This window comes from Schistocerca cancellata, chromosome 9 (assembly GCF_023864275.1).
Source record: "Schistocerca cancellata isolate TAMUIC-IGC-003103 chromosome 9, iqSchCanc2.1, whole genome shotgun sequence".
Classification (NCBI taxonomy): Eukaryota; Metazoa; Arthropoda; class Insecta; order Orthoptera; family Acrididae; genus Schistocerca; species Schistocerca cancellata.
This window is the reverse complement of record NC_064634.1, coordinates 13,859,909-13,886,560: the sequence shown is the minus strand read 5'-3', so window position 1 is coordinate 13,886,560 and position 26,652 is coordinate 13,859,909. Positions and strand designations below refer to the sequence as shown.

At 41.5% G+C, this 26,652-nt stretch overlaps 1 protein-coding gene across 1 annotated transcript in view; it reads right to left on the bottom strand.

Annotated features, from left to right (window-relative positions):
* Window positions 1-26,652, bottom strand: part of LOC126100676 (cytochrome P450 6k1-like) — a 124,162-nt gene that overhangs the window by 39,718 nt on the left and 57,792 nt on the right. The window contains exon 3 of the mRNA XM_049911294.1: window positions 25,509-25,671. Coding sequence (XP_049767251.1) covers window positions 25,509-25,671 — 163 coding nt within the window. The remainder of the gene's footprint in view (window positions 1-25,508; window positions 25,672-26,652) is intronic.

Below are 26,652 nucleotides of genomic sequence, written 5' to 3'. Positions count from 1 at the left end.
CTTAAATGTGGGGTCATATTTTGGGGAAACTGTAGACGCATTCCCATCACATTCAGATTGCAAAGAAAGAGCTATTGCAGTCATATTAGAGTGTAAATCCAGAGACTTATGTAAATCACTGTTTAAGATCTCTGGCATTCCTTCTCTACCATGTACCTACATTATTGAAGAATGAAAAAACTGATACGGATGGCCTGGGGAAGATCAGTTTGGGGTCTGGAGAAGGTAACACCCCATTACAAGGTAGGTAGCAGAAGAGCAAACGTATGTACATAGCATTTCTAGATTTAGAGAAAGCTTTTGGCAATGTGGAGTGGACTACACTCTTTGTAATTTCAAAGGTAGCAGGGATAAAATACAAGGAGCTAAGGGTTATTTACAGGTTGTGTGGAAACCATACTGGAGTTACAACAGACGAAGGACATGAAAGGGAAGGCATAGCTGAAAAGGAAGTGAGATAGGGCTGTAGCCCATCCCCAATGTTATTCAGTCTGTACATTGAGATATTGAGCAAACTGTGAAGAAAACGGAGGAGAAATTTGTAAAAGGAATTAAAGTTCAGGGAGAAGAAATTACAAACTTTGGCATTTGCCAATAACATTGTAATTCTGTCAGAGATGGATAAAGGCTTGGAAGGGCAATTGTACCGAATAGATAATGGCTTGAAAAGAGATTGCAAGATGAACACCAGTAAAAATAAAACAATGGTATTGAATGTAGTCAAAGTAAATCAGGTAATGGTGAGGGAATTAAGTTAGGAAAGGAAACACTAAATGCTGTAAATGAGTTTTGTTATTTGGGCTACAAAAGAACTGATGATGTCCAAAGTAGGGAAGATGTAAAATACAGAGTGGCAATAGCAAGAAGAGAGATTCTGAAAAAAGAGGGATTTGTTAATATCTGGCATAAATTTAAATGGTAGAAAGTCTTTTCTGAAAATATTTGTCTGCAGTGTAGCCTCGTATGATGAAACATGGACAATATACAAATCAGACAAGGAGAAGATAGAAGCTTTTGAAATGTTTTACTATAGAAGAATACTGAAGATTAGATTGGTAGATTGAATAACAAGTTAGGATGTACTGAACTGAATTGGAGAAAATTGAAATTTATGGCACAATTTGACTAAATGAAGGGGTTGGTTGACAGGACAGGCTCAAGGAATTTTCAATTTGGTAACGGAATAAATTGTGGGAAATAAAAATTCTAGAGGGAGACCAATGCTGGAAAACAACAAGCAGGTCCAAATGGATGAAGTTACAGTAGTTATGCAGCAATGATAAGGCTTGCACAGGATAGTGACTGCTAATATCTGGTGTTTATCAGAGTGCCGAAGTGGCAGTGTGTTAGACATGTTGTATATGAAGATACCAGACACTGCTGGTGCAAAGTAAACAGGCTTTAGTGAGGCCCTACTGAGGAGATCCAACAGTGATACTGCTTATACAACAGGGACCTTCTCCGGATGCAGGGTCTCTGCCCCCAGACACTGCTTCGACCCCCAATGTTGGTGCACTGTCTGCTACAGGCAGCAGTGTTGAACTGAAGCCACAGCTAGTTGCTCTGTCAACTGGAGTACTAAATAAAGTGCAAGTTATATGTTAAATTGGTTTTTTTGTCAGGTAACACCTGAAGCAATCGTCCTGGCCATCCACATCACTAGATGCTGTCAGTGACCTGCCGCCCACCTTTGGGCTGCTGAACCTATAACCCTACCAGGTAGGACCCAGGTGACCTTCATTAAGTTTCCTCAATGATCAGCTGCAGAGGCTGATGCTTCCTAGACTTCTTCAGACTGAATCATCTTGAACCAGATTTTCAACTGTTGCCTTTACGTGTCATCCGGATGGAGTACGGTTTAGTCTTTTTTCCATACAAGCCTTTGCAAACCCTGGTCTGGTTCCGAATCTCTGCTTAAAAAATGCAACACACAAATTTTTGAAGTAAAGATACTCACACACAGACAAATATTACATATTTCTCCCCTGGGTTAAGTGTTGCTTAGGGTGACAGGAGGGGCACCTTGTCAGAGTACAAATACAAAATAATTTCTGAATTTTAATGTGCTTTCATAGCTGAGTGATCAGCATGCTTGACATTTCCAACATTGTCAACAACGTTTCCTTGTTGGGAGAAGAGGGTACATGCAAGATTGTAAAGTGATCAGGAACTCTTGAACATAACTGTTGGCTCAGTTATGTGACATCCAGGAGAGTGTGTCATAATCTCCTGTCCATCCATAGCAATGTCTAATAAAATCTGAGCCAGGAGATCACGCAGTTTTTGATCCGTAAAATGTGTTATATAGGTGCTGATTATGGCGTTATGGAGTTCATTTAACTTTTACCAAAAGCTTGGATGGTCAATTTACCATCAATTAACCCTCCCCCCCCCCCCCCAACACACACACACACACACACACACACACACACACACACACACACACACACACAAGCTAATGCTATAACCACAAGTAGCCAGATAAACAGGAGCGAGTGATGACACAAGGCAAGAAGACTGCCTGTGGACAGGACTCAAATCCATGCCGGAGTCAAGCAACAGGGCTGATCCAATGGTGAACCCAACACAATAGGAGCAAGTCAGTAGGAACTTATGCAGTCATGATGTGCAATGAACTTTCAACACAACACTCTCAACAGGTCAAGTATGAGCCACAGTCCAAATTGAGACCAAAGAGGTCAACCAATATCAAAACGAAGTTGTCAATGAAAAGTCAGTAGTACGGTGGAGACAGTAAAGAATGCTATCAGACAAAGTAAGTGATTGACTGAGCGGTCAAGGTGTGGCGGATTTATGCCAGCTGTGAGGGTCACTGGTGGCCGGTGTATTCATGTGGCGAGACGGTGGCACACTCACTAGGTGAAAGCAGCACTGTGGCAACACTGCCCTCTATCGTCCATTAATGTCCATTTGCTCTGGTAGGCATTCAGCTTCCATGCAGTCCAATACCAGGTCCCTCCACTCCCAAAATGGGTGCATATGGACAGAAACACCTTGGACAGTGCCTTGGAAGGTGGAAGGAAGGTAAGTTTGAAGGTGCAGTCTTGTTGACTGCAGGCTGTCAGGAGGAAGTGCAGTTGGCAGTGTCCATTGGATCAGCGCTGGAGATGGGAATGCCAGGGGGCACCACTGATCCACAGGGAGCCAAAGGAGAGAGCCGGGGCAACAGTGGGACATCAGCAGCAGCCACCTGGGTCTCTGGCTGTTGTGTTGCATTGGCACCAGAAGGCAATGGAAGATGGGGCTGCAGAGGGGAAGCTTGTGTCCCAGGCCAAAGCTGGTTGTAGTGATGGAGCTCAAGCCCCTTCTGCATCCGGACAAATGTAATTCGCCGTCAATGGATGGACATGACTGTTTCTGTTATCCAAGCCTCAGCACTCCCATAGGAGTATGCCCACACCGCTGTGCCGGGGGTGTAACACCAGGAGGGATGTGAGTGAGGTTCCAACAGTGACGGTGTCAGCAGATTAAGCAAGATCCAAGGCTAGTGACTGTGGAGGATCTCAGTGGTGCTATGATTGTTAAACGGTGTGGTGTGATAATAGCTCAAAAACAAAGTAACGGCTACCATAGTGGCAGAGGATTCGATAGCCTTCTTCATCAGCTGCTTAGAAGCACAGACCATCATTCAGCTTCACCATTGGAGGGAGGGTGCAATGAAGGGCTATAGACATGTTTGATGCCATTGGCGCTAAAGAAGTCGTTAAATGCAGAGGCCATAAATTGCGGGCTATTGGCAGAGAACAATGTGCGAGGTAGCCCACGGATGGCCAAAACTTGAGCTAAGGCGGTAGTGGTGGCCTCAATTGTGTTGGGTATCATGCGTATGACACAGGGGTACTCTGAATAAGCATCCACAATGAGCAACCACATAGATACCAAGAATGGGCCTGCAAAATAGAGATGTATGCAGTCCCAAGGGAGGTGAGGTGTAGGCCAGAGGGCAAGGACTGAGGGGGTGCTGTCTTGTGCTGGGTGCGTGCTGCATGCCTGTGGACCATCTTTTTGATGTCGGTATTGGTCCCAGGCCAGTAACAAGGCGGCATGCCAGTGTCGTCTTGTTAGACATGACCCGATGACCCCAGTGGAGCAAACTCAATACCTGATGGTGCAGTTCTACTGGAATAACCACTCAATGTGCATCCATCTCAGTATCTGAAAAGATGACATCATCCACAACTGAGAGTTGCTGAGAAAGCTGTTTCCAAGGGTGGAGCCCTGTCGTCAACTAACTAGTGAAATAATGGGGCTAGCCATGGTTTACTTAGGGAAGAACCCGTTGCAGGGTAGAGTCCCAGTGGATTGCAACAGCAGCACACATGGAGTAAGGGGGGAAACTGTCCAGTTATGTTGTCATTTGGTACTGATGTGGAAGAGGAGGACGTCCCGTTGGTCTAAATCATGGTCTGGGCTGGCCAGGAGACAGGACAATGCATCAGTATTAGAATACTGGGCTGTCAGATTGTATCGGATAGTATAGTTGTGGGCACTGAGGAACAACACCCAGCACTGGAGGCATTGGGCTGTTCATTCTGGGTAGTTGGAACATGGTCTGAATAATGCCACCAACAGCATGTGGTCCGTAATTAGAGAGAACTGCAGCTCAAAAATGTAGACATGAAATTTCTTGACAGTGAATGCTCTTTCCAAGGCTCCTTTTCGATCTCGGAAAAGTTGCACTATGCCAGGGTCAGGGTCTTAGATGCATATGCTGTTGGCTGCTTGGAACCATCCCCACATAAGTAAAATGACTAGGAGCATGGACCATGCACTAGATTTGACAGGTTCAACAACCCCAGCTTCCTGCAGCTTCACAGCATCCTGTAAGGACCCCAAATCAAGTTGAAAGAGAGGTGAAAAAGCCATGCAGAGGTCGTTGAGTTCCTGGAAAGGGACCACAGTTGAAACCACCTTGAATTCATCTGAGATAGAAAATCCAAATGCCATGAAGGTGTCAAGGCCAAAAATGTTGGTAGCTGCTGGATGGTCAATGACAAAGAACATTAAAAGCTGAGTGACATTTTTGTAAGTTTGTAAGTTGTCCATGAAGAGGAATTGCACCAGCTCCATAGCCCACCATATGTGTGGATGGGGACAAGTCGTAAACACAGTTGGACAAAATTCAATCAATAATTGATCAAAGAGATGGTGACCCCAGTGTTCACCTGAAAACAGTTGTCTTGGTGGGACACGTGAAATGCAAGAAACAATTTCTGCCTGAGGGGGTCACCCTGGTGGACTACAGTCTGCAGCGTGTGTGTTGTGTCCTGGTGTGGTTGTGGTTGTGGTGCTGGACGGGAACAGGCCGTATAACTGTGACATACTGAGCAGGGTTGACCCTCCTTGCCACAGTTTGTAGAGGACACCCAGCAATATGGACAGTCTGCTCAGAAGCGAGAGGAAAAACACTGAGAGCAAAAAGGGCGTGGCCTCCATAGCCATCATCGAGTGGTGACTGGAGGCTCAGAAGTCATAGAGACATCGGACAAAAATGAATCGTGACGTTGCTGCAACGTGGCAGTTATCCTATGTTTATGATGCTGGGGTGGCACACATGTTGGTGTGTGAACTGCTGCCTTTTGTGGCCATGCTGTGAGTTGTTAATTAGCTGCCTGAGCAATTTTGAATGAATGAGCGATGCACAAGATGTCCTCTAATGATGGGTTATCCAGTTTCAATGCCGTAATGTGAAGCTCTCGAGTCAGGTGCAGTTGAACCACCACATACGAAATCATGGAGGCAATATAGGAAGCTTTACAGTCTCGATTGGCGCAACTAAAATCACATTTTCAGCTGAGTCCTTGCAAGTCAGTAACAACAGGGTACCACTAGGAATGATAATCAGCAGAACACATATCTCCTGAAGGGAGAGGGTGACAAGGTCAGGCAGAGGTGTCAATTTTCAGTGGAGAAAAATGGAAGTTATTAGACAAAGTACATGACTGGTCATGTAGTTGCAGTACTTACTCCAGCACAAGGGACACTGTCGGCTCATCTTTTCGGGTGGTGAGACAATGGCGCACTCACTAGGTGAGTGCAGGGCTGCAGCAACACTGCCCTCTGTCATCCGTTGAGGTCCATTTGCTCTAGCAGGCATTCAACTTAAGTGCAGCCAAATACCAGAGCTAAAACCATGAAGCTTCCTATTGTGAAATAAAATGTGGGTCAAGTTCCAAGCTAAACTTTGTCAAAGGATGAAAAATATCTGTTAAAGCAGGGCTAGCCACGGCGCGCCAAACTTCACGATTGCAGTATGCAGCTATGCTTGGTCCTTCTTGGAAGCCCATGGAATGGTGCAACATTCCATTTAGCATTGCAGTGCATCATTTTTCGGTCAGTGCAGCTCTCTGAGTTCACCAGAATCATGCTGCCAGTGCTGTTTAAAGTTGACTAGTTGTTCGTGGTATGAAGGACATTCACAGGTACAATGGCTGCATGCATGAAAAGAGGCTGTCTAGTGATCTATTGTAACAATCCTTGAAAATGAATGGGAATAACAGAAGAGGAGGATGAAAATTCTCAGTTAGCGTAATGACAGGTACTGAATATTTGCTACGAAATGACATTACAATACCATGAAAAACGAATTTAAAGATTTAGTTGACAATCAAAGAGCAAAAAAATATGTTTGATAGATGAGATTCATTGTTCTGTATATAAAAAAGCACTTTGTGTTAAATTTGCAGGTCTGGAGCATGTGAAGGAATTGGTCGTATGAACAATAACATTTCTGAACTTGCGCACATTATTCCATTGTCAGTTGCAACCATTTTCAGTGAAACTGCACAAAGAGTATGGAGATATCACATATTACTGCATATTACATTGGTTAAATCAAAGGGCATGCCTGTAAATATTTTTTTTTTATTTAAAACTTGCTATTGTTGAATTCATGAAGGAAAAAGGAGAGCAGGGATAAGAATTAGAACATCTGTAATGGATTGCAGACGTTGCATTATAGGTGGACTTGACTGCACACTGCCCTCAGTAAGGCACTGCAAGGTAACATCTTTCTAGTTTGATGGGGATGCATTTGAAATAAAATCATGTTGTAGAAAAGGACACATTCTTACAAAGACAGTCCAGTTCCCTAAGCTCACTGCCATTAAAGAAAACGCGAGATTCAAAGAAATCATTGTGATTGACAGAATGACAACAATAGTTTTATAATGATTTTAAGGACAGTGTCAGTCTTACATCTGTTTCCACGCTGTTTTTGAGATCTTTTGCCATTTTGGTTGAAAGCACCCCAGTGCATATCCTGATGTGGCTGATCTGCAATGTAATTCCAGTTTTATTGGCAAACATTTTTACATTAAAACTGTCCAGGGTGTCTACACTGCTTTCCTCAGGTAGAACTTCCAAGTGTTCATAAAGAGGCTACAAAAGTGCTACAATATTTTGATTGACATATTTGTGTAAGAGTTATGAAACTAAATAGATCATGATTGCTTGATAACATGAGTGCACAACTCTTTGAAATTGTCTGTGTTTGTCCATGAGCCAACAGCTGTACCAGATAAAAATTCTATTATGTCTTTGCATACCAAAAATAAATAATACTGAAAATTTGTTTTGTTTGTGACCTTCACAGGTACCGGGCACCGTTGGGCCACCCTCTCCCCAAGGGGAGTGGCGCATTCAACGGCGTTCGCGTCACATGAGGCAGATGGTCAGTGTGGAGGCTGGCCGTGTGGCATCGCCTGCTCTGCCTGTGAGTGGACATGTGGCCACTCCTTCTGCAAGGTCTCAGCAGGCACATGGGGGGAGGGGTTTATTAGTGATTGGGAGCTCCATAGGGAAATAGCAGAAAGGTCAGGGAAGAAGGCCAGTGTTCACCTTGTCTGCTTGCTGGGGGTCTCATCCGAGATGTGGAGGAGGCCCTGCTGGCGGCAATAGAGAGCACTGGGTGCACCCGACTACAAATTGTTGCTCATGTCGGCACCAATGAGTCCTGCCGTCTTGGTTCAGATGTCGTCCTCAGTTCATACGGGGGGTTGGTGGAGTTGGTGAAGGTGGAAAGCCTCGCTTGTGAGCTGGAATCTGAGCTAACTATTTGTAGTGCCCTTCCCAGAACCGATCGTGGTCCTCTGGTTTGGAGTCGAGTGGAAGGCTTAAACCAGAGGCTCAAATGATTCTGCGGAGATCTGGGGTGCAAATTCTCGACCTCCGCTATGTAGGGTCACCCTGAATAGGTCAGGTGTGCACTATACACAGGAAGTGGCTACAAGGGTAGCGGAGTACGTGTGGAGTGCGCATGTGGGTTTTTTAGGTTAGAGCATTCGCTCCCTAGGCCCAACAAGATGCCTCCTAAGACACAACAAGGTAGCAGTAGGAAAAATGCAACAGGGAATGACAATATTAATGTGGTAATAGTAAACTGCAGGAGCATCTATAGAAAGGTCCCAGAACTGCTCTCATTAATAAACGGTCACAATGCCCACATAGTACTAGGGATAGAAAGTTGGCTGAAACCAGATGTAAACAGTAATGAAATTCTAAACTGAGATTGGAATTTATACCGCAGAGACAGGTTGGACAGTGGAGGGGGAGGCATGTTTATAGCAATAAAAAGTGGAATAGTATAGAAGGAAATTGACGGAGATCCGAAATGTGAAATAATTTGGGTGAAGGTCACAGTTAAAGCAGGCTCAAACATGGTAATTGGATGTCTCTATAGGCCCCCTGGCTAGCAGCTGTTGTGGCAGAACACCTGAAGGAAAATTTGGAAAATATTTCGAGTAGATTTCCCAACCATGTTACAGTTTTGGGTGGAGATTTTAATTTACCAGATACAGACCGGGAGACTCAAATGTTTATAATGGGTGGCAGGGACAAAGAATCAAGTGAAATTTTTTAAAGTGCATTATCTGAAAACTACCTTGAGCAGTTAAACAGGGAACCAACTTGTGGCAATAACATATTAGACCTTCTGGTGACAAACAGACCTGAACTATTTGAAACAGTTAATGCAGGGAATCAGTGATCATAAAGTGCTTACATAAATAGAAATATTAAAAAAGGTAGGAAGATTTTTCTGTTTAGCAAAAGTGACAAAAAGCAGATTTCAGAGTACTTGATGGCTCAACACAAAAGTTTTATCTCAAGTACAGATAGTGTTGAGGATCAGTGGACAAAGTTCAAAACCACCGTACAGTATGCATTAGATGAGTATGTGCCAAGCAAGAGCATAAGAGATGGAAAAGAGCCACCGTAGTACAACAACCAAGTTAGAAAACTGCTACGGAAGCAAAGGGAACTTCACAGAAAAAATAAACATAGCCAAAGCCTTGCAGACAAACAAAAATTACAAGAAGCAAAAGGTAGTGTGAGGAGGGCATTGCTAGTCTCCTACCAGGCGCCTCCCCAGGTGGCGGATAGGGGAATGCTCACCAGATATGGTGGGTACCGGGGAAATAAAATACCCGGGGTGGACCAAAACTAGCAAACTGGGCACGACGGTTCCACATGTCAGTGGCGGTTTCCCGACAGCGTCTGTTCCACATGTTAGTGGCGGCTGATTTGTGTTTCAAGGCTCCACAACCTTGATCCTACCAACTGGCACATGTCAGACCAAAATACAATTACAAGTAAAATCATGGTTCGTGTATGTAATAACAAAAGTACCCCAGGTGGTGAAATCCACCCACCTAGCAGAAAGGTGGCAACCGGTCTATCGGATTCTGGGGAGACCGGACCTACACGACTTGTGAGTGGATCGGAGCACTCTGGAAAACTTCCCAAAAATGAAGATTACATTGGAACAGTAAACATACGGACACTAATACAAACGGGAAAATTATACACATTAACAGAAGAATTAAAGAAGCTGAAAATCCAAATCCTAGCAGTACAAGAGACCAGATTTCCTGATAATCAAATCACTGACTACAATGGCTTCAGAATTTTCAAAAGTGGAACGGACAGAAAAATTGGTAAAGGGGCAAACATGCTTGGTATGGCCTTTATGGTCGAAAAATCCTCAGTTAAATTTGTAAAATCTGTAAAAACTATTAGCAATAGACTAATGTTTCTTAGGTTGAAACACAAGAATAAATATTACACCCTAATTAATGTTCACGCACCCTGCAACGTTGACAGTAGAAAGGACCTAGACAATGTGGATAAATTTTGGGAACGATTAGAACTTGAAATGTCAAAGATACCGAGGAATGATGTCAAAATACTTCTTGGAGATTTCAATGCACAGATTGGCAGAGAAAAGAAATACAGGAAGACGGTTGGGCTATACCCAGCACACAAATTGACCAACAAAAATGGCATGTGACTAATCCAACTTTGTCAACAATTCAAAATGGAAATCAGCTCAACATCGTTCAATAAGAAACCAAGAAAACAGAAGACCTGGAGATCCCCTATAAGCCAATTGGGAGAATTTCAAATTGACCATGTGGCCATCTCATATAACTTCCAAAAAGAGATCAGAGATATCCAGGTTAGGAGAGGTGCAAATATTGACTCAGATCATTATCTCACAAGAGTTCGGGTCCAATTCACCCCAAGAAGGAAAACACCAAGAATTCCACCAGCAATCCCAAAATTTGACCTACAAAAACTAATAGAATCAGAAACAATTAAAAAATGGGAAAATTCTCCCGCAAACAACTGGGAAACATTCAAGGAAAAAAATCACAAAAATAGCGAAGGAGCAAATACCATTGAAGAAGAAGCACAAACATCCATGGTGGAATATGGAATGCGAAAAGGCAATTCAAGTTCGTACAGAAGCCTTTGCGAAGTACAGTTCAAATAAAAATGAGAAAACTCTTCAAAACTTTTTAGAAACACGGAAACTTTCAAATAAACTTATTAGACAAGAGAAGAGAAAGTATGTAACTCAGCAACTGGAATCAATAGAAGCAGATTTTAAAAATTATAATACGCATGGATTCTACAAAACTTTTGCAAACCAAATTAAAGGGTATATCCCTCAAAATGTCTGTTTTCGGAAATCAGATGGGAATCTGGCACTAAGCGATGAAGAAAACTGTGAAGAATTAGCCAAATATTTTGAAACGCTACTAAACTGTCCAGAACCAACAGAAGCTCTTCCAATATCCAGCACTAAAGCCCCGCAACAGCAAGACTCTGTACCGCCAACTGAAGAAGAAATTATCAAACACATAAACAAACTCAAAAATAACAAAGCATCAGGAGAAGATGGAATTGTAGCCGAATTTCTCAAAAGTCTAGAGTCTAACTCAAGAAATGAGCTAGTTAAAATTATTCAAAACATATGAGTTACTGAAGAAATACCAGAAGATTGGAAATGTGCCCTAATACATCCGTTACATAAAAAAGGGGATAAATCGGATGTGAACAACTATAGAGGAATCTCCTTACTTGCCGTCACATACAAGATATTATCAGCTTGTCTTCTTGAAAGAACACAAAAACTGCTAGAACCCAAAATCTCAGATTTCCAAGCTGGTTTCAGACCAAACAGATCATGTCCAGAACAAATTTTAAACTTGAAATTGATTACAAGGATGAGACAAATGCGAAGGAAGCCTACAGTATATGTCTTTCTCGACTTTAAAAAGGCATATGATTCAATTCACAGACCCACACTATTTAAAATTCTTGAAGAACAAGGACTGGATAAGAAGACACGGAACATCATAGAGCAGACATTAACAAATACAAAATGCAAAGTGAAATTCATGGGAAAACTTTCAAAATCATTTGAGATAAAAACTGGGGTTAGACAAGGTGATGGATTATCACCTCTGTTATTTAACTTAGTTCTGGATAGAGTCATGGCAGAATGGGAAAAAGAACTCAAAACAGAAAAGTACTGGAAACCAATATCACTGGGAACCAAAAAAGATGACCTACAAATCCCCTACTTAGCCTACGCAGACGATCTTGCAATAATGGCAGATTCTAGTGAAATGGCAGTCAAACAGATAGAAACCTTAAAAGAGTGTGCAGGAAAAGTTGGTCTACAAATATCTTTTGAGAAAACGGTGTTTACAACAACAAATCTAGAAATTTCTAAGTTACAAACCAAATATGGTGAAATTAAGAGGGTACCATACTTTAAATATTTAGGAGAGATAATTTCTGAAAAATACTCACAACAAGAAAGAATATTAAAAGCTCGTAGGGGTCTAGGGCTGGTCCAAAACATTTACAATAAAAAATGTCTATCTATAAATACAAAAATTAAACATTATAAGTCGGTAATTAAACCAATAATGCTATATGCCAGCGAAACCTTGACACTTAAAAGAAAAACAGATATGGAAAACCTGAAGAAAGAGGAAAGGAAAATCATTAGGAAAATTCTGGGACCAAGATGGACCAAAGAGGGGTATAGATTACAGAAAAATTCTAAAATTGAAGAATATTCTAACATAGAGATAGACATGAGGAAGAGGCGTCTAAAATTCTATGGCCACATAATGAGACTTCCCGATCACAGACTTACAAAAAGAATAGTAAGATACGTAGCATCCCTTGTTAATGGAGGAGAATGAATCAAAAATGTAAAGAAAGATCTGGAATTAGCCAACATTACTACTGAAGACATGAACAAAAGAAACAATTTCAAACTTAAAGTTGACAAATGGGAGGTCAAACCAGAGACAAAAGCGCCGAGAACTGGAACAAAATGGAGCGAAGAAAGAAAAGCTGAATTCTCGCAAAGAATGAAGACCTGGTGGGCAAACAAGAAGAATAAGAAGCCCCAGAAGTGAACCATCTTTGCTTAGCATCTTCCATGTTGGGAGCTTTACGACTAATAATAATAATAATAATAATAGTGTGAGGAGGGCTATGTGAGAGGTGTTCAACGAATTCAAAAGTAAAGTTCTGTGTACTGACTTGGCAGAAAATCCTAAGAAATTTTGGTCTTATGTCAAAGTGGTAGGTGGGTAGGTGGATCAATACAAAATGTCCAGACACTCTGTGGCCAAAATGGTACTGAATCAGAGGATGACAGACTAAAGGCCGAAATACTAAATGTCTTTTTCCAAAGCTGTTTCACAGAGGAAGACTTCACTGTAGTTCCTTCTCTAGATTGTCGCACAGATAACAAAATGGTAGATGTCAAAATAGATGACAGAGGGATAGAAAAACAATTAAAATCGCTCAAAAGAGGAAAGGCCACTGGACCTGATGGGATACCATTTCAATTTTACACAGAGTATGTGAAGGAACTTGCCTCCCTTGTTGCAGCCAGGCAACTAGCCCGAGTTTTGGTGTGCTCATAAAGATAAGTCATTTTAGATTATAAAGCATATAGTTTAGTACTGATTACATGGTAAATAGGTGTATTAGTGTGCCTTTTAAGTGTACCCTTAAAGGTTTCATTTTTCTTTACGTAATATAGCAGAAAACTCGAAAAGATCGTACAGTCGTATTTTCTGTTTACGTTTTGCTGCAGCAAATCTATAGAATTTCGTTTAGTTGTTCCTTGCTCTCTCCAGCAATTTAACTTAGCGTACCTCTTCATTATTTAACTAGCATTTCCGGAAAGTAGCGTAAAGTTTAAGTTGTTGTTTCAGAAACTTTGCACTGTTGTTCTTGTTTAGACACAGTTGTGTATAGGCCAAATTTGTGGAACCATATTTTCGTGTTTATCTGTAATTTAACTGACTTATTCTTAATAAACTATTACTTTTATCATGAGTTAAAAGTGCTTGACTTGCCGTAGAATTGTTAGGTCGGGGCTTTGGTGTGATAGGTGCTGTAGTTTTTTCCATGTGGGTGACTGTAGTGGCGTGGGAATAGGGGAAGTAAATGAGACTCATCAGTGTTTTTGTAGGATTTGTAGTAGAGATAGGAAGATACTAGAACAGAAGGGGAAAATTGCCACCCTTCAGGCTGAGTTAGACAAGGCCAGAGGAGATCTTGACAGGTTAAGGAGGGAGAAGGGTAAAGAGAGGTGGGAAGTGGCAACAGGCAACAGGAGGAACAGGCCTAGAACTTTGTCTGACAGCTTCATGGTAAATGTGGAAAATAGATTTGACTTGTTGCTTCAGTTAGAAGCTGGTGAGCCTCAAGCAGTTGCAGGTGTAGACAGGGCACAACAAACTTTCAGCAGCAAATTGAAAAGTAAGAATGTAGGGAAATCAGTAAAGAGAAAGAAAGTGTTGTTGTTAGGTAGTTCCCATGGAAGAGGTGTTGGCCAACTTTTGCAGGATGAACTAGGATCAGAATACCAGGTCACCAATTTTTTTAAACCTAGTGCTGGTTTGGAGCAGGTGACAGAGGATTTAGGATCACTTTGCAAAGATTTCACTAAGGAAGACACCGTGGTTATCGTGGGTGGGACAGGTAACGGTATTGACGGAGATCCTGGGTACAGTATAGAGTGTGACCTGGCAAAGATTGCATCAGCATCGAAGCATACTAGTGTTGAGTTTGTATCCGTTCTTGGGTGCCATGACCGACCTAATTTGAACTCTTCTGTCAAGAGAGTTAATTTGGAGCTGGAACGGCTGCTTATGTTGGGTGCAGGGTCACACATTGGTGTGGTTCCTGTTGATTCTCTCAGTAGGTGGGATTATACTAGGCATGGCCTTCACCTCAACAGGAAGGGGAAAGGTAAATTGGCTGGGGAAATTGCAGGAAAGTTAAAGGGGGGAGGCACTGTCATGAGTGGTAAAATACCAGTGGTTATAGGGTTCAGAAAATACCCTTTTTAGGGTAGGGAGGACAGAAAGAAAGCAAATTTTAAGAGAGGTTGGAACTGAGACAAACCTTCAATTTGAGAAAGAAATCAAAAAACATAATTCCAGCTTATTACATCAGCATAAACAACTATTGGTTAAGAATTTGCAACAGTCAGCAGATATTTTAACTCTACCCAATTTTAACTCAGTTAATGTGAAATGACAGCTATCTTTATTGCATCAAAATATTCGAGGACTGAGAAATAAAATTAATGAATTAACTATCTGCATAGATGAATTAGAGTCCTCAAACCCAGCTGACATAATCTGCCTCTCTGAACTGGTATAGAAATTTTAAGTGTTACAGGGTTTAGATTAACATCTCACTTTTGTAGAGCAGAAATGGAGAAAGGAGTTGTCACATTCATCAGGAACTGTCATAAATTTAAGAACAGATACATTCATAAATATTGCCTTGAACAGCATATGGAAGCATGTGCAACAGAAGCAGAATTTCACAAAAAATCCTTCATAATATTAAGTGTATATCAAGCACCTGCACGTAACTTTAATCTGTTTGTAAACCACCTTGAAGCTGTACTGGCCAATTTAACAACCAAAAACAAAGAAATACTGGTTGCTGGTGATTTCAATGTAGATTTCCTTAAAGACTCTCCCAATAAGAACTTCTTTGAGTTAGTAACACTACCATTCAACTTAATTCCCACTGTAAAGTTCCCCACTAGGGTAGCCAATTGCTCACAAACAGCCATTGATAATATCTTTATAGAAAAGTCCAATGAACAAAATTATAGTACAAAACCAATAGTCAATGGCCTCTCAGACCATGACATGCAGTTCCTTCTGTTAAATGTTAATACTGAACAGGATATAAAATCTGTTAAATCTGAGCTCAAGATGGTAATCAATAAGCCAAAAATTGATTATTTTAGGACACTCCTCAGAGACATTCACTGGAGTGATGTTTACAGTGCTCACAGCATGAATGAAAAATATAACACTTTTGCTAATAAAGTGCTTACCTTATTCGAACACTGTTTTCCCCCAAAACTTACCAAGGTTAGAGCAAAGTCTACAAAGAAGCCATGGATTATTCAAGGAATAGGGGTATCTTGTAAAACAGAAAGAAAACTGTATTTGTCAATCCGAAACAGTTCCGATGTTGATGCTATAGCGCGTTACAAGAAATACTGCAAAATATTAAAGACTAATACAGACATCAAAGCAAATATATTACAAGGAAAAGATAGTAAAATCAGATAATAAAATAAAGACAATATGGGATATAGTGAAGGAGGAGACCGGCAGAACCAGACATGAAGAGGAACAAATAGCATTAAGAGTAAATGATACATTGGTGACAGATGTGTATAGTGTTGCAGAACTTTTTAACAAACATTTTATAACTGTTACTGAAAAGATGGGGTTGTCAGGTTCGGTAGATGCTGCTATGGAATACCTCAGACCAGACATTTCAAGGAACTTCCATAATATGAATTTGACCATCACTACCTCAACAGAAATAATGTCCATCATAAAATCTTTAAAATCAAAAACATCTAGTGAGTATGATGAAATATCAACAAAGTTAATTAGAGAATGTGATTCTGAGCTAAGTATCATATTAAGCTATCTGTGTAACCAGTCGTTTATCAGTGGAATATTTCCTGAATGGTTGAAATATGCTGTAGTTAAGCCACTGTTTAAGAAGGGAGATAAAGAAATAGCATCAACTTTCCATCCAATTTCACTGTTGCCAGCATTCTCAAAAATTTTAGAAAAAGTAATGTACAGTCGGCTTTATAACCATCTTATCTCAAATAACATACTGTCAAAGTCACAGTTTGGATTTCTAAAAGGTTCTGATATTGAAAAGGCTATCTACACTTACAGTGAAAATGTGCTTACTTCATTAGACAAAAAATTGCAGGCAACTGGTATATTTTGTGATCTGCCAAAGGCATTTGACTGTGTAAATCACAATATCCTTTTAAATAAATTAGAATATTATAGTGTAACAGGAACTGTTGCAAAATGGTTCAAATCTTATATCTCTGGCAGGAAACAAAGGATGCTATTAGGAAAGAGACATGTATCAAACCATCAGGCATCATTCAACTGGGAACCAATTACATGTGGGGTCCCACAAGGTTCCATTTTGGGGCCCTTACTTTTTCTTGTGTATATCAATGACCTTTCATCAGTAACATTAACAGATGCCAAGTTCGTTTTGTTTGCTGATGATACGAACATTGCAATAAATAGCAAATCAAGTGTAGTCTTAGAAAGATCAGTTAATAAAATATTTGTGGACATTAATCACTGGTTCCTAGCCAATTCCTTGTCACTAAACTTTGAAAAAACACACTACATGCAGTTCAGAACTTGTAAGGGGTGTCCCACGAGTATATGTCTAACATACGATGACAAGAAGATAGGAGAAGTGGACAGTGTTAAAATCTTGGGATTACAGCTTGATAATAAATTCAACTGGGAGGAGCACACCACAGAACTGCTGAAGCGTCTTAACAAATCTCTGTTTGCAATGCGAATTTTGTCAGACCTAGGGGATATAAAAATGAAAAAGCTGGGGTACAATGCTTACTTTCATTCCATAATGTCATATGGGATTATTTTTTGGGGTAATTCATCAAGCCAAGCTAAAGTTTTCCAGGCACAAAAATGGGCAGTAAGAGTTATATGTGGTGTGAACTCAAGAACATCCTGCAGAAGCCTGTTTAGGGAACTAGGGATACTAACTGCTGCTTCCCAATATATATATATATATATATATATATATATATATATATATATAAAAAGAAAGATGATGAGACTTACCAAACAAAAGCGCTGGCAGGTCGATAGACACACAAACAAACACAAACATACACACAAAATCTAGCTTTCGCAACCAACGGTTGCCTCGTCAGGAAAGAGGGAAGGAGAAGGAAAGACAAAAGGATATGGGTTTTAAGGGAGAGGGTAAGGAGTCATTCCAATCCCGGGAGCGGAAAGACTTACTTTAGGGGGAAAAAAGGACAGGTATACACTCGCACACACACACATATCCATCCACACATACAAGACACAAGCAGACATGTCTGCTTGTGTCTTGTATGTGTGGATGGATATGTGTGTGTGTGCGAGTGTATACCTGTCCTTTTTTCCCCCTAAGGTAAGTCTTTCCGCTCCCAGGATTGGAATGACTCCTTACCCTCTCCCTTAAAACCCATATCCTTTTGTCTTTCCTTCTCCTTCCCTCTTTCCTGACGAGGCAACCGTTGGTTGCGAAAGCTAGATTTTGTGTGTATGTTTGTGTTTGTTTGTGTGTCTATCGACCTGCCAGCGCTTTTGTTTGGTAAGTCTCATCATCTTTCTTCTTAAATATATTTTTCCCATGTGGAATGTTTCCCTCTATTATATATATATATATATATATATATATATATATATATATATATATATATAGTTATAATAGAAGGAAACATTCCACGAAGGAAAAATATATTTAAAAACAAAGATGATGTGACTAACCAAATGAAAGTGCTGGCAGGTCGACAGACACACAAACAAACACAAACATACACACAAAATCCAAGCTTTCGCAACCAACGGTTGCCTCGTCAGGAAAGAGGGAAGGAGAAGGAAAGACAAAAGGATATGGGTTTTAAGGGAGAGGGTAAGGAGTCATTCCAATCCCGGGAGCGGAAAGACTTACCTTAGGGGGAAAAAAGGACAGGTATACACTCGCACACACACACATATCCATCCACACATACACAGACACAAGCAGACATTTGTAAAGGCAAACTCTTTGCCTTTACAAATGTCTGCTTGTGTCTGTGTATGTGTGGATGGATATGTGTGTGTGTGCGAGTGTATACCTGTCCTTTTTTCCCCCTAAGGTAAGTCTTTCCGCTCCCGGGATTGGAATGACTCCTTACCCTCTCCCTTAAAACCCATATCCTTTTGTCTTTCCTTCTCCTTCCCTCTTTCCTGACGAGGCAACCGTTGGTTGCGAAAGCTTGGATTTTGTGTGGATGTTTGTGTTTGTTTGTGTGTCTGTCGACCTGCCAGCACTTTCATTTGGTAAGTCACATCATCTTTGTTTTTAAATATATATATATATATATATATATATATATATATATATATATATATTAATATGTCTGCTTGTGCCTGTATATGTGTGGATGGATATGTGTGTGTGTGCGAGTGTATACCCGTCCTTTTTTCCCCCTAAGGTAAGTCTTTCCGCTCCCGGGATTGTAATGACTCCTTACCCTCTCCCTTAAAACCCAAATCCTTTCGTCTTTCCCTCTCCTTCCCTCTTTCCTGCCGAGGCAACCATTGGTTGCGAAAGCTAGAATTTTGTTTGTATGTTTTTTTTTTTTTTTTTTTTTTTTTTGTGTCTATCAATGTGCCAGCGCTTTCGTTTGGTAAGTCAAATCATCTTTGTTTTTAGATATATTTTTTCCACGTGGAATGTTTCCTTCTATATATATATACGCATATCCTCTCTTCTTGCTATCCGCCAGGCCTCAATCTCCGCTAATTTCTAATTTCGATTTGCCGCCGCTCATACCTCACCTGTCTTTCAACAACATCTTTGCCTCTGTACTTCCGCCTCGACTGACATCTCTGCCCAAACTCTTTGCCTTTACAAATGTCTGCTTGTGTCTGTGTATGTGTGGATGGATATGTGTGTGTGTGCGAGTGTATACCTGTCCTTTTTTTCCCCCCAAGGTAAGTCTTTCTGCTCCCGGGATGGGAATGACTCCTTACCCTCTCCCTTAAAACCCACATCCTTTCGTCTTTCCCTCTCCTTCCCTCTTTCCTGACGAAGAAACCGTTTGTTGCGAAAGCTTGAATTTTGTGTGTATGTTTGTGTTTGTTTGTGTGTATCGACCTGCCAGCGCTTTTGTTTGGTAAGTATCATCATCTTTGTTTTTAGACATATTTTTCCCACGTGGAATGTTTCTCTCTATTATATTCATATCATTAATTTGAACCCAACAATTACGTTGTTATTGTCACTGTTGCATTTCGAAGTCTTTTCTGTCGTCTTATTTTCTCCTTCTGTTTTTGCCAGTAGTTTCACTTTGTATTCACCTTCTCCTTTTTACCGTAATCTACTATACAATTTTATCCCGCCGATATATACTCAATAATACGTAATACGTAACCCACTTCCAAACCATAACCAAAAAATTTTTTTTTCCGCTTTCAACACTACCGCTGCTATAAAATCCACCGTTTCTAGTTCACAAACAGTTCCTTTCACCTATTAAACAACCTTTTTCGGCTAGTTCTAATAACTTTTGCTTTATTTCCATTTCCGTTTTTCTCACATCACCGATCATTTTTAGCCGCTTCCCACAGGTTTTAACGTCATTATTTCTTCATCAGACAATTGTTAGCCTCATTTCCATAATCTGGCACCACAAAACCACTCCTTTTAATACATCTACACGTAGTTTTTTCGAAATTTTCCCGAATTTCTCCACCCTTTAACATATTTTAGCGACAACACAACCACCTAACCTTTATGCACATCATTGTCTACCTACACAAGTTCACCACAGGATCAACATATCCCAGCTCTAACCAACACTTTTTCGCCTTTTTTCACACCAGATCTCCATTTGCTTTCTAGTTCACCTTTATCTCTCCTCATATATTTTTATATTTATTTTCATTTTCATTTCAGCCTCATGTCTCACTTTCCACCTTCTAATACCATGTCACCCTCACAACACCTCCACAATGACCCCATTAAGTTTTATTTACATTCCCTCCGCAAACATGCCTTTGCCCTAGCCAGATTACACACCCATATTTTATTTTCTCAGGATTGTCTGACATTTGGCGTTACCCCCAAAGGCCTCACACTTAAAGTTCCCATCTCTGGCTGGCTATACCAGTTCCAAACTGAACAATCCATTGCCCTCACCCACCTAATCCTTCACCTACACATCAACTCAGCCAATGAACACACCCGTCAACTCCTATCCTTAATAAAAGTCCTCAATCTTTCCTCTCCCACATCCACACCGGCTGTTCAGAGCATCCTCCTACAGGCCAACCGCAAATTAGAACAGCATGCCACCCTCCACCTTAAAAAACTATACAATCTCCTGGTTTCCCACCTCCGGAAAGGCAACTCACTCACCCTTCACAACCTTGCCAGCAAACCTCAACCTCCTCTCATTGCACACAAACCCAGTCTCTCTCATCTACTCAATCTCCCACTTCCAGCTCCACTCCCTCCAAAACCTCAAAATTCCAATCAACACAATCTGGAACCACAACACCGTAATTCAGTAGTTAACCTTTCCTTCAAACCTCTCTCCCAATCCGAAACCTCAGTCCTATCCATGGCCTCACCTTCAGCCCCACTCCCAGATTCAACCAAACAGCCCTCGTCAAAGATTTACTGTCCTACACCCGTACTCTCTGCTGGAAATATCACTTTGCCACGAAGAAAAATGATCCTAATCCTACTCCTAATGATCCAACTTCCCAAGACACTATCCAAATTGAACCCTGCCTGGAACAGTTCCGTCCTCCGTCACAGCGAGACCCACCTCCTCTTCCTCAAAATCACCCCCTCCAAACCTTCCAGGAATTTCTCACTTCCAGCCTTGCCTCTCAATCCTTCATAAAAAAACCTTAATCCTGCTCCCAACATCACCACTGCTGAAGCCCAAGCTATCCGTGATCTGAAGGCTGACCGTTCCATCATCATTCTTCCGGTGGACAAGGGTTCCACGACAGTGGTACTTGATCGTCGGGAGTATGTGGCTGAGGGACTGCGTCAGCTTTCAGACAACACCACATACAAAGTTTGCCAAGGTAACCCCATTCCTGATGTCCAGGCAGAGCTTCAAGGAATCCTCAGAACCTTAGGGCCCCTACAAAACCTTTCACCTGACTCCATCAACCTCCTAACCCCACCGACACCCCGCACCCCTACCTTCTACCTTCTTCCTAAAATTCACAAACCCAATCATCCCGGCCGTACCGTTATAGCTGGTTACCAAGCCCCCCACAGAACGTATCTCTGCCTACGTAGATCAACACCTTCAACCCATTGCATGCAGTCTCCCATCCTCCATCAAAGACACCAACCACTTTTTCGAACGCCTGGAATCCTTACCCAATCTGATACCCCCGGAAACCATCCTAGTAACCATTGATGCCACTTCCTATACACAAATATTCCGCATGTCCAGGGCCTCGCTGCGATGGTGCACTTCCTTTCACGCCGATCACCTGCCACCCTACCTAAAACCTCTTTCCTCATTACCTTAGCCAGCTTCATCCTGACCCACAACTTCTTCACTTTTGAAGGCCAGACATACCAACAATTAAACAGCCATGGGTACCAGGATGGCCCTTTCGTATGCCAACCTATTCATGGGTCGCTTAGAGGAAGCCTTCTTGGTTACCCAGGCCTGCAAACCCGAAGTTTGGTACAGATTTATTGATGACATCTTCATGATCTGGACTCACAGTGAAGAAGAACTCCAGAATTTCCTCTCCAACCTCAACTGCTTTGGTTCCATCAGATTCACCTGGTCCTACTCTAAATCCCATGTCACTTTCCTTGACGTTGACCTCCATCTGTCCAATGGCCAGCTTCACACTTCCGTCCACATCAAACCCACCAACAAGCAACAGTACCTCCATTATGACAGCTGCCACCCATTCCACATCAAACGGTCCCTTCCCTACAGCCTAGGTCTTCGTGGCAAACGAATCTGCTCCAGTCCGGAATCCCTGAACCATTACACCAACAACCTGAAAACAGCTTTCGCATCCCGCAACTACCCTCCCGACCTGGTACAGAAGCAAATAACCAGAGCCACTTCCTCATCCCTTCAAACCCAGAACCTCCCACAGAAGAACCCCAAAAGTGCCCCACTTGTGACAGGATACTTTCCGGGACTGGATCAGACTCTGAATGTGGTTCTCCAGCAGGGATACGACTTCCTCAAATTCTGCCCTGAAATGAGATCCATCCTTCATGAAATCCTCCCCACTCCACCAAGAGTGTCTTTCCGCCGTCCACCTAACCTTCGTAACCTCTTAGTTCATCCCTATGAAATCCCCAAACCACCTTCGTTACCCTCTGGCTCCTACCCTTGTAACTGCCCCTGGTGTAAAACCTGTTCCATGCACCCTCCCACTGCCACCTACTCCAGTCCTGTAACCCGGAAGGTGTACACAATCAAAGGCAGAGCCACGTGTGAAAGCACCCATGTGATTTACCAACTGACCTGCCTACACTGTGAAGCTTTCTATGTGGGAATGACCAGCAACAAACTGTCCATTTGCATGAATGGACACAGGCAGACAGTGTTTGTTGGTAATGAGGCTCACCCTGTGGCGAAACATACCTTGATGCACGGCCAGCACATCTTGGCACAGTGTTACACCGTCTGGGTTATCTGGATACTTCCCACTAACACCAACCTGTCAGAACTCCAGTGATGGGAACTTGCCCTTCAGTATATCCTCTCTTCTCGTTATCCGCCAGGCCTCAATCTCCGCTAATTTCAAGTTGCCGCCGCTCATACCTCACCTGTCTTTCAACAACATCTTTGCCTCTTTACTTCCGGCTTGACTGACATCTCTGCCAAAACTCTTTGCCTTTACAAATGTCTGCTTGTGTCTGTGTATGTGCGGATGGATATGTGTGTGTGTGCGAGTGTATACCTGTCCTTTTTTCCCCCTAAGGTAAGTCATTTCGTTACAATCTAACTTCTGCACCATTTCAGTGCAGTAATATGTTCATTGTAAATAAGTATTATAGTAGTTTTATTACATGTTTATTACCTTATAAATAAATTTAAAAAAATTTTATTTTAAGTTCAGTGCATTAGGATTTGTCAAATGATTCTTTCACATAGTGTTTATTAAAAAATGATGATCATTCCACTTGGGGCCTGTGGAATGGTACATTAGCTTATTTGTTTTAGTTGTAAATATTTGTCATGTATTGTTGTTTTCTGACATGTTCCACATCCTGGAGGACCTCCTCACTACGGATCAATTGGAATGAAAGTAAATCTAATCTAGAAGAGCGTAGCATTCCAAAAGATTGGAAAAGGGCACAGGTCATCCCCGTTCCCAAGAAGGGATGTCGAACAGATGTGCAAATCTATAGACCTATATCTCGAATGTCGATCAGTTGTAGAATTTTGGAACATGTATTATGTTTGAGTATAATGATTTTTATGGAGACTAGAAATCTATTCTGTAGGAATCAGCATAGGTTTCGAAAAAGATGATCGTGTGAAACGCAGCTCGCGCTATTCATCCACGAGACTCAGAGGGTCATAGACGTGGGTTCCCAGGTAGATGCTGCATTTCTTGGCTTCCGCAAGGTGTTTGATACAGTTCCCCACAGTCTTTTAATGAACAAAGTAAGAGCATATGAACTATCAGACCAATTGTGTGATTGGATTGAAGAGTTCCTAGATAACACAATGCAGCATGTCATTCTCAATGGAGAGAAGTCTTCTGAAGTAAGAGTGCTTTCAGGTGTGCCGCAGGGGAGTGTCATAGGACCGTTGCTATTCACAATATACATAAACGACCTTGTGGATAACATCGGAAGTTCACTGAGGCTTTTTCCGGATGATGCTGAAGTATATCGAGAGGTTGTAATAATGGAAAATTGTACTGAAATGCAGGAGGATCTGCAAGGAATTGACGCATGGTGCAGGGAATGGCAATTCAATCTCAATGTAGACAAGTGTAATGTGCTGCGAATACAAAGAAATAAAGATGCTTTATCATTTAGGTAAAATATAGCAGGTCAGCAACTGTAGGCAGTCAATCTTATAAATTGTCTGGGAGTAGGTAGTAGGAGTGATTTAAAATGGAATGACCATATAAAATTAATTGTCAGTAGAGCAGACGCCAGACTGAGATTCATTGGAAGAATCCTAAGTAAATGCAGTCCAAAAACAAAGGAAGTAGATTACAGTACACTTGTTCGCCCACTGCTTGAGTATTGCTCACCGGTGTGGGATCCGTACTAGATAGGGTTGATAGAAGAGATGGAGAAGATCCAACGGAGAGCAGCGCGCTTCGTTACAAGATCATTTAGTAATTGCGAAAGCGTTACGGAGATGATAGATAAACTCCAGTGGGAGACTCTGCAAGAGAGACACTCAGTAGCTCGGTACAGGCTTTTGTTGAAGTTTTGAGAACATACCTTCACTGAGGAGTTAAGCAGTATATTGGTCCCTTCTATGTATATCTCATGAAGAGACCATGAGGATAAAATCAAAGAGATTATAGCCCACGCAGAGGCACAATGAGAATCTGTCTTTCCACGAACAACACAAGAGTGGAATAGAAGGGAGAACTGATAGAGGTACTCAAGGTACTTTCTGCCACACATCATCAATTGGCTTTCGGAGTATGGATGCAGATGTAGATGTAGATATGTTGTTGAGAGGTGTGAAATATAAAACAAAATAGTATGCAGTGCCCTGCCATTTAAATGCAGCATGTTCTTCGCAGTTTTCCCCTCTTCCCCTCCTCGCTCTCAGACAGCATGGCATAGTGGTGGGGGATATGTGTAGCAAGGCTGAGCAATTTGGCACTCGTGCCTGGACAACGTCTATGAGTCAGTATCTTGGCCGCCCCTGTGTTAAAATGAATCACACTAAAAGAGAACCATTTACAGTACCATCATAGTGAATTACAAAACTGAATCTGTCAATCAGGATCATGATGCAAATAATCACAATTCTGCTAAGAGATACAGCTCTGAATGCCTCCTTAAGAAAAACTATTAAGATGTACCTGTTGCCTCTGAGTGCAAGCAGACCTCTTCCAACCAGTGGATCAGTGTCTGGAGAAAGGTGAAAGTTGCGGTTCACAAAACTGCTAAAGTCTGTAGACAGGATGTAGCTGGCTATAACTGGATCCCTGACTAATAACAGGGGTTGATCAAAGCAGAAGAGGCCTGAAACAGAAAACAGTTTACAAATATGCAACTTGAGTCTGTGCTACAATTTCCTTTTTATATATGAATAAAACTGTTTGTGGGTAATATAGTTTCCTCATAATTTTTGATATATTTGTCTAAACAGTAAATGTATCTTATGACTGTCTCCAGAAATTCTCCAACAAATGCTGGGCAAGTGTGCATTGTTGACACTTTGAATGAAAAGGTAGCAGTTTGTTAGGTACAATGCAGTAGGTAGTAATACTAATGATGGTGGGATGCTTGACAAAGAGAGTACTGCTTGAATTAATTTCAGAAGCTAGAACTGTTAACGTCATAATAATCTTGTCAACTCTAGAGGATGCTCACAGAGTGTAGTAAATTTCCCCCAACCAATAAAAACTGCCTCACTTTTGAACTTAGAATGTACTAGAAGCCTTCACAGTTCTAAAACCCCTGCATATTATTTAACATTCTGGTTAAGATTCTTTAAGATATTTTCAGGAATGAGTACAGACCCACTTTTAATAACTTGTATACTTCTCTCTCTCTCTCTCTCTCTCTCTCTCTCTCTCTCTCTCTCTCTCTCTCTTACTCTGTGTCTAGCAGATACATTGTTCGAGAGAAGAAGGGAGGAATACAAGAAGATGTACTTAGGAAGGAAGGGCATGGTGGAGGGCAAACAACAATACAACAATGGAGGTTCTTGATTCACAATCTGACCCTGAGCCATCCTTATTTTGTTGAATTATCATGTAAGTGTGTACTGGTGTGTGCAATAGCCTGTTTGTGTGTACCCTACTGTTTATGAGAAGTTCCATATAATGCAGTCCCCACAAAAGTGATAAACTATGTGTAACATACTCATAACAGTGATCCAAACGTGTTATTAAATTTCAGTTGAAAAGAACAAGGAGGAAAGTTTTTGATAGTCAGAGTACCACATGAGAGAGCTACTGGATATGTTCTTGGAGTAGCAAGTAGAAAGCTGCTTTATCA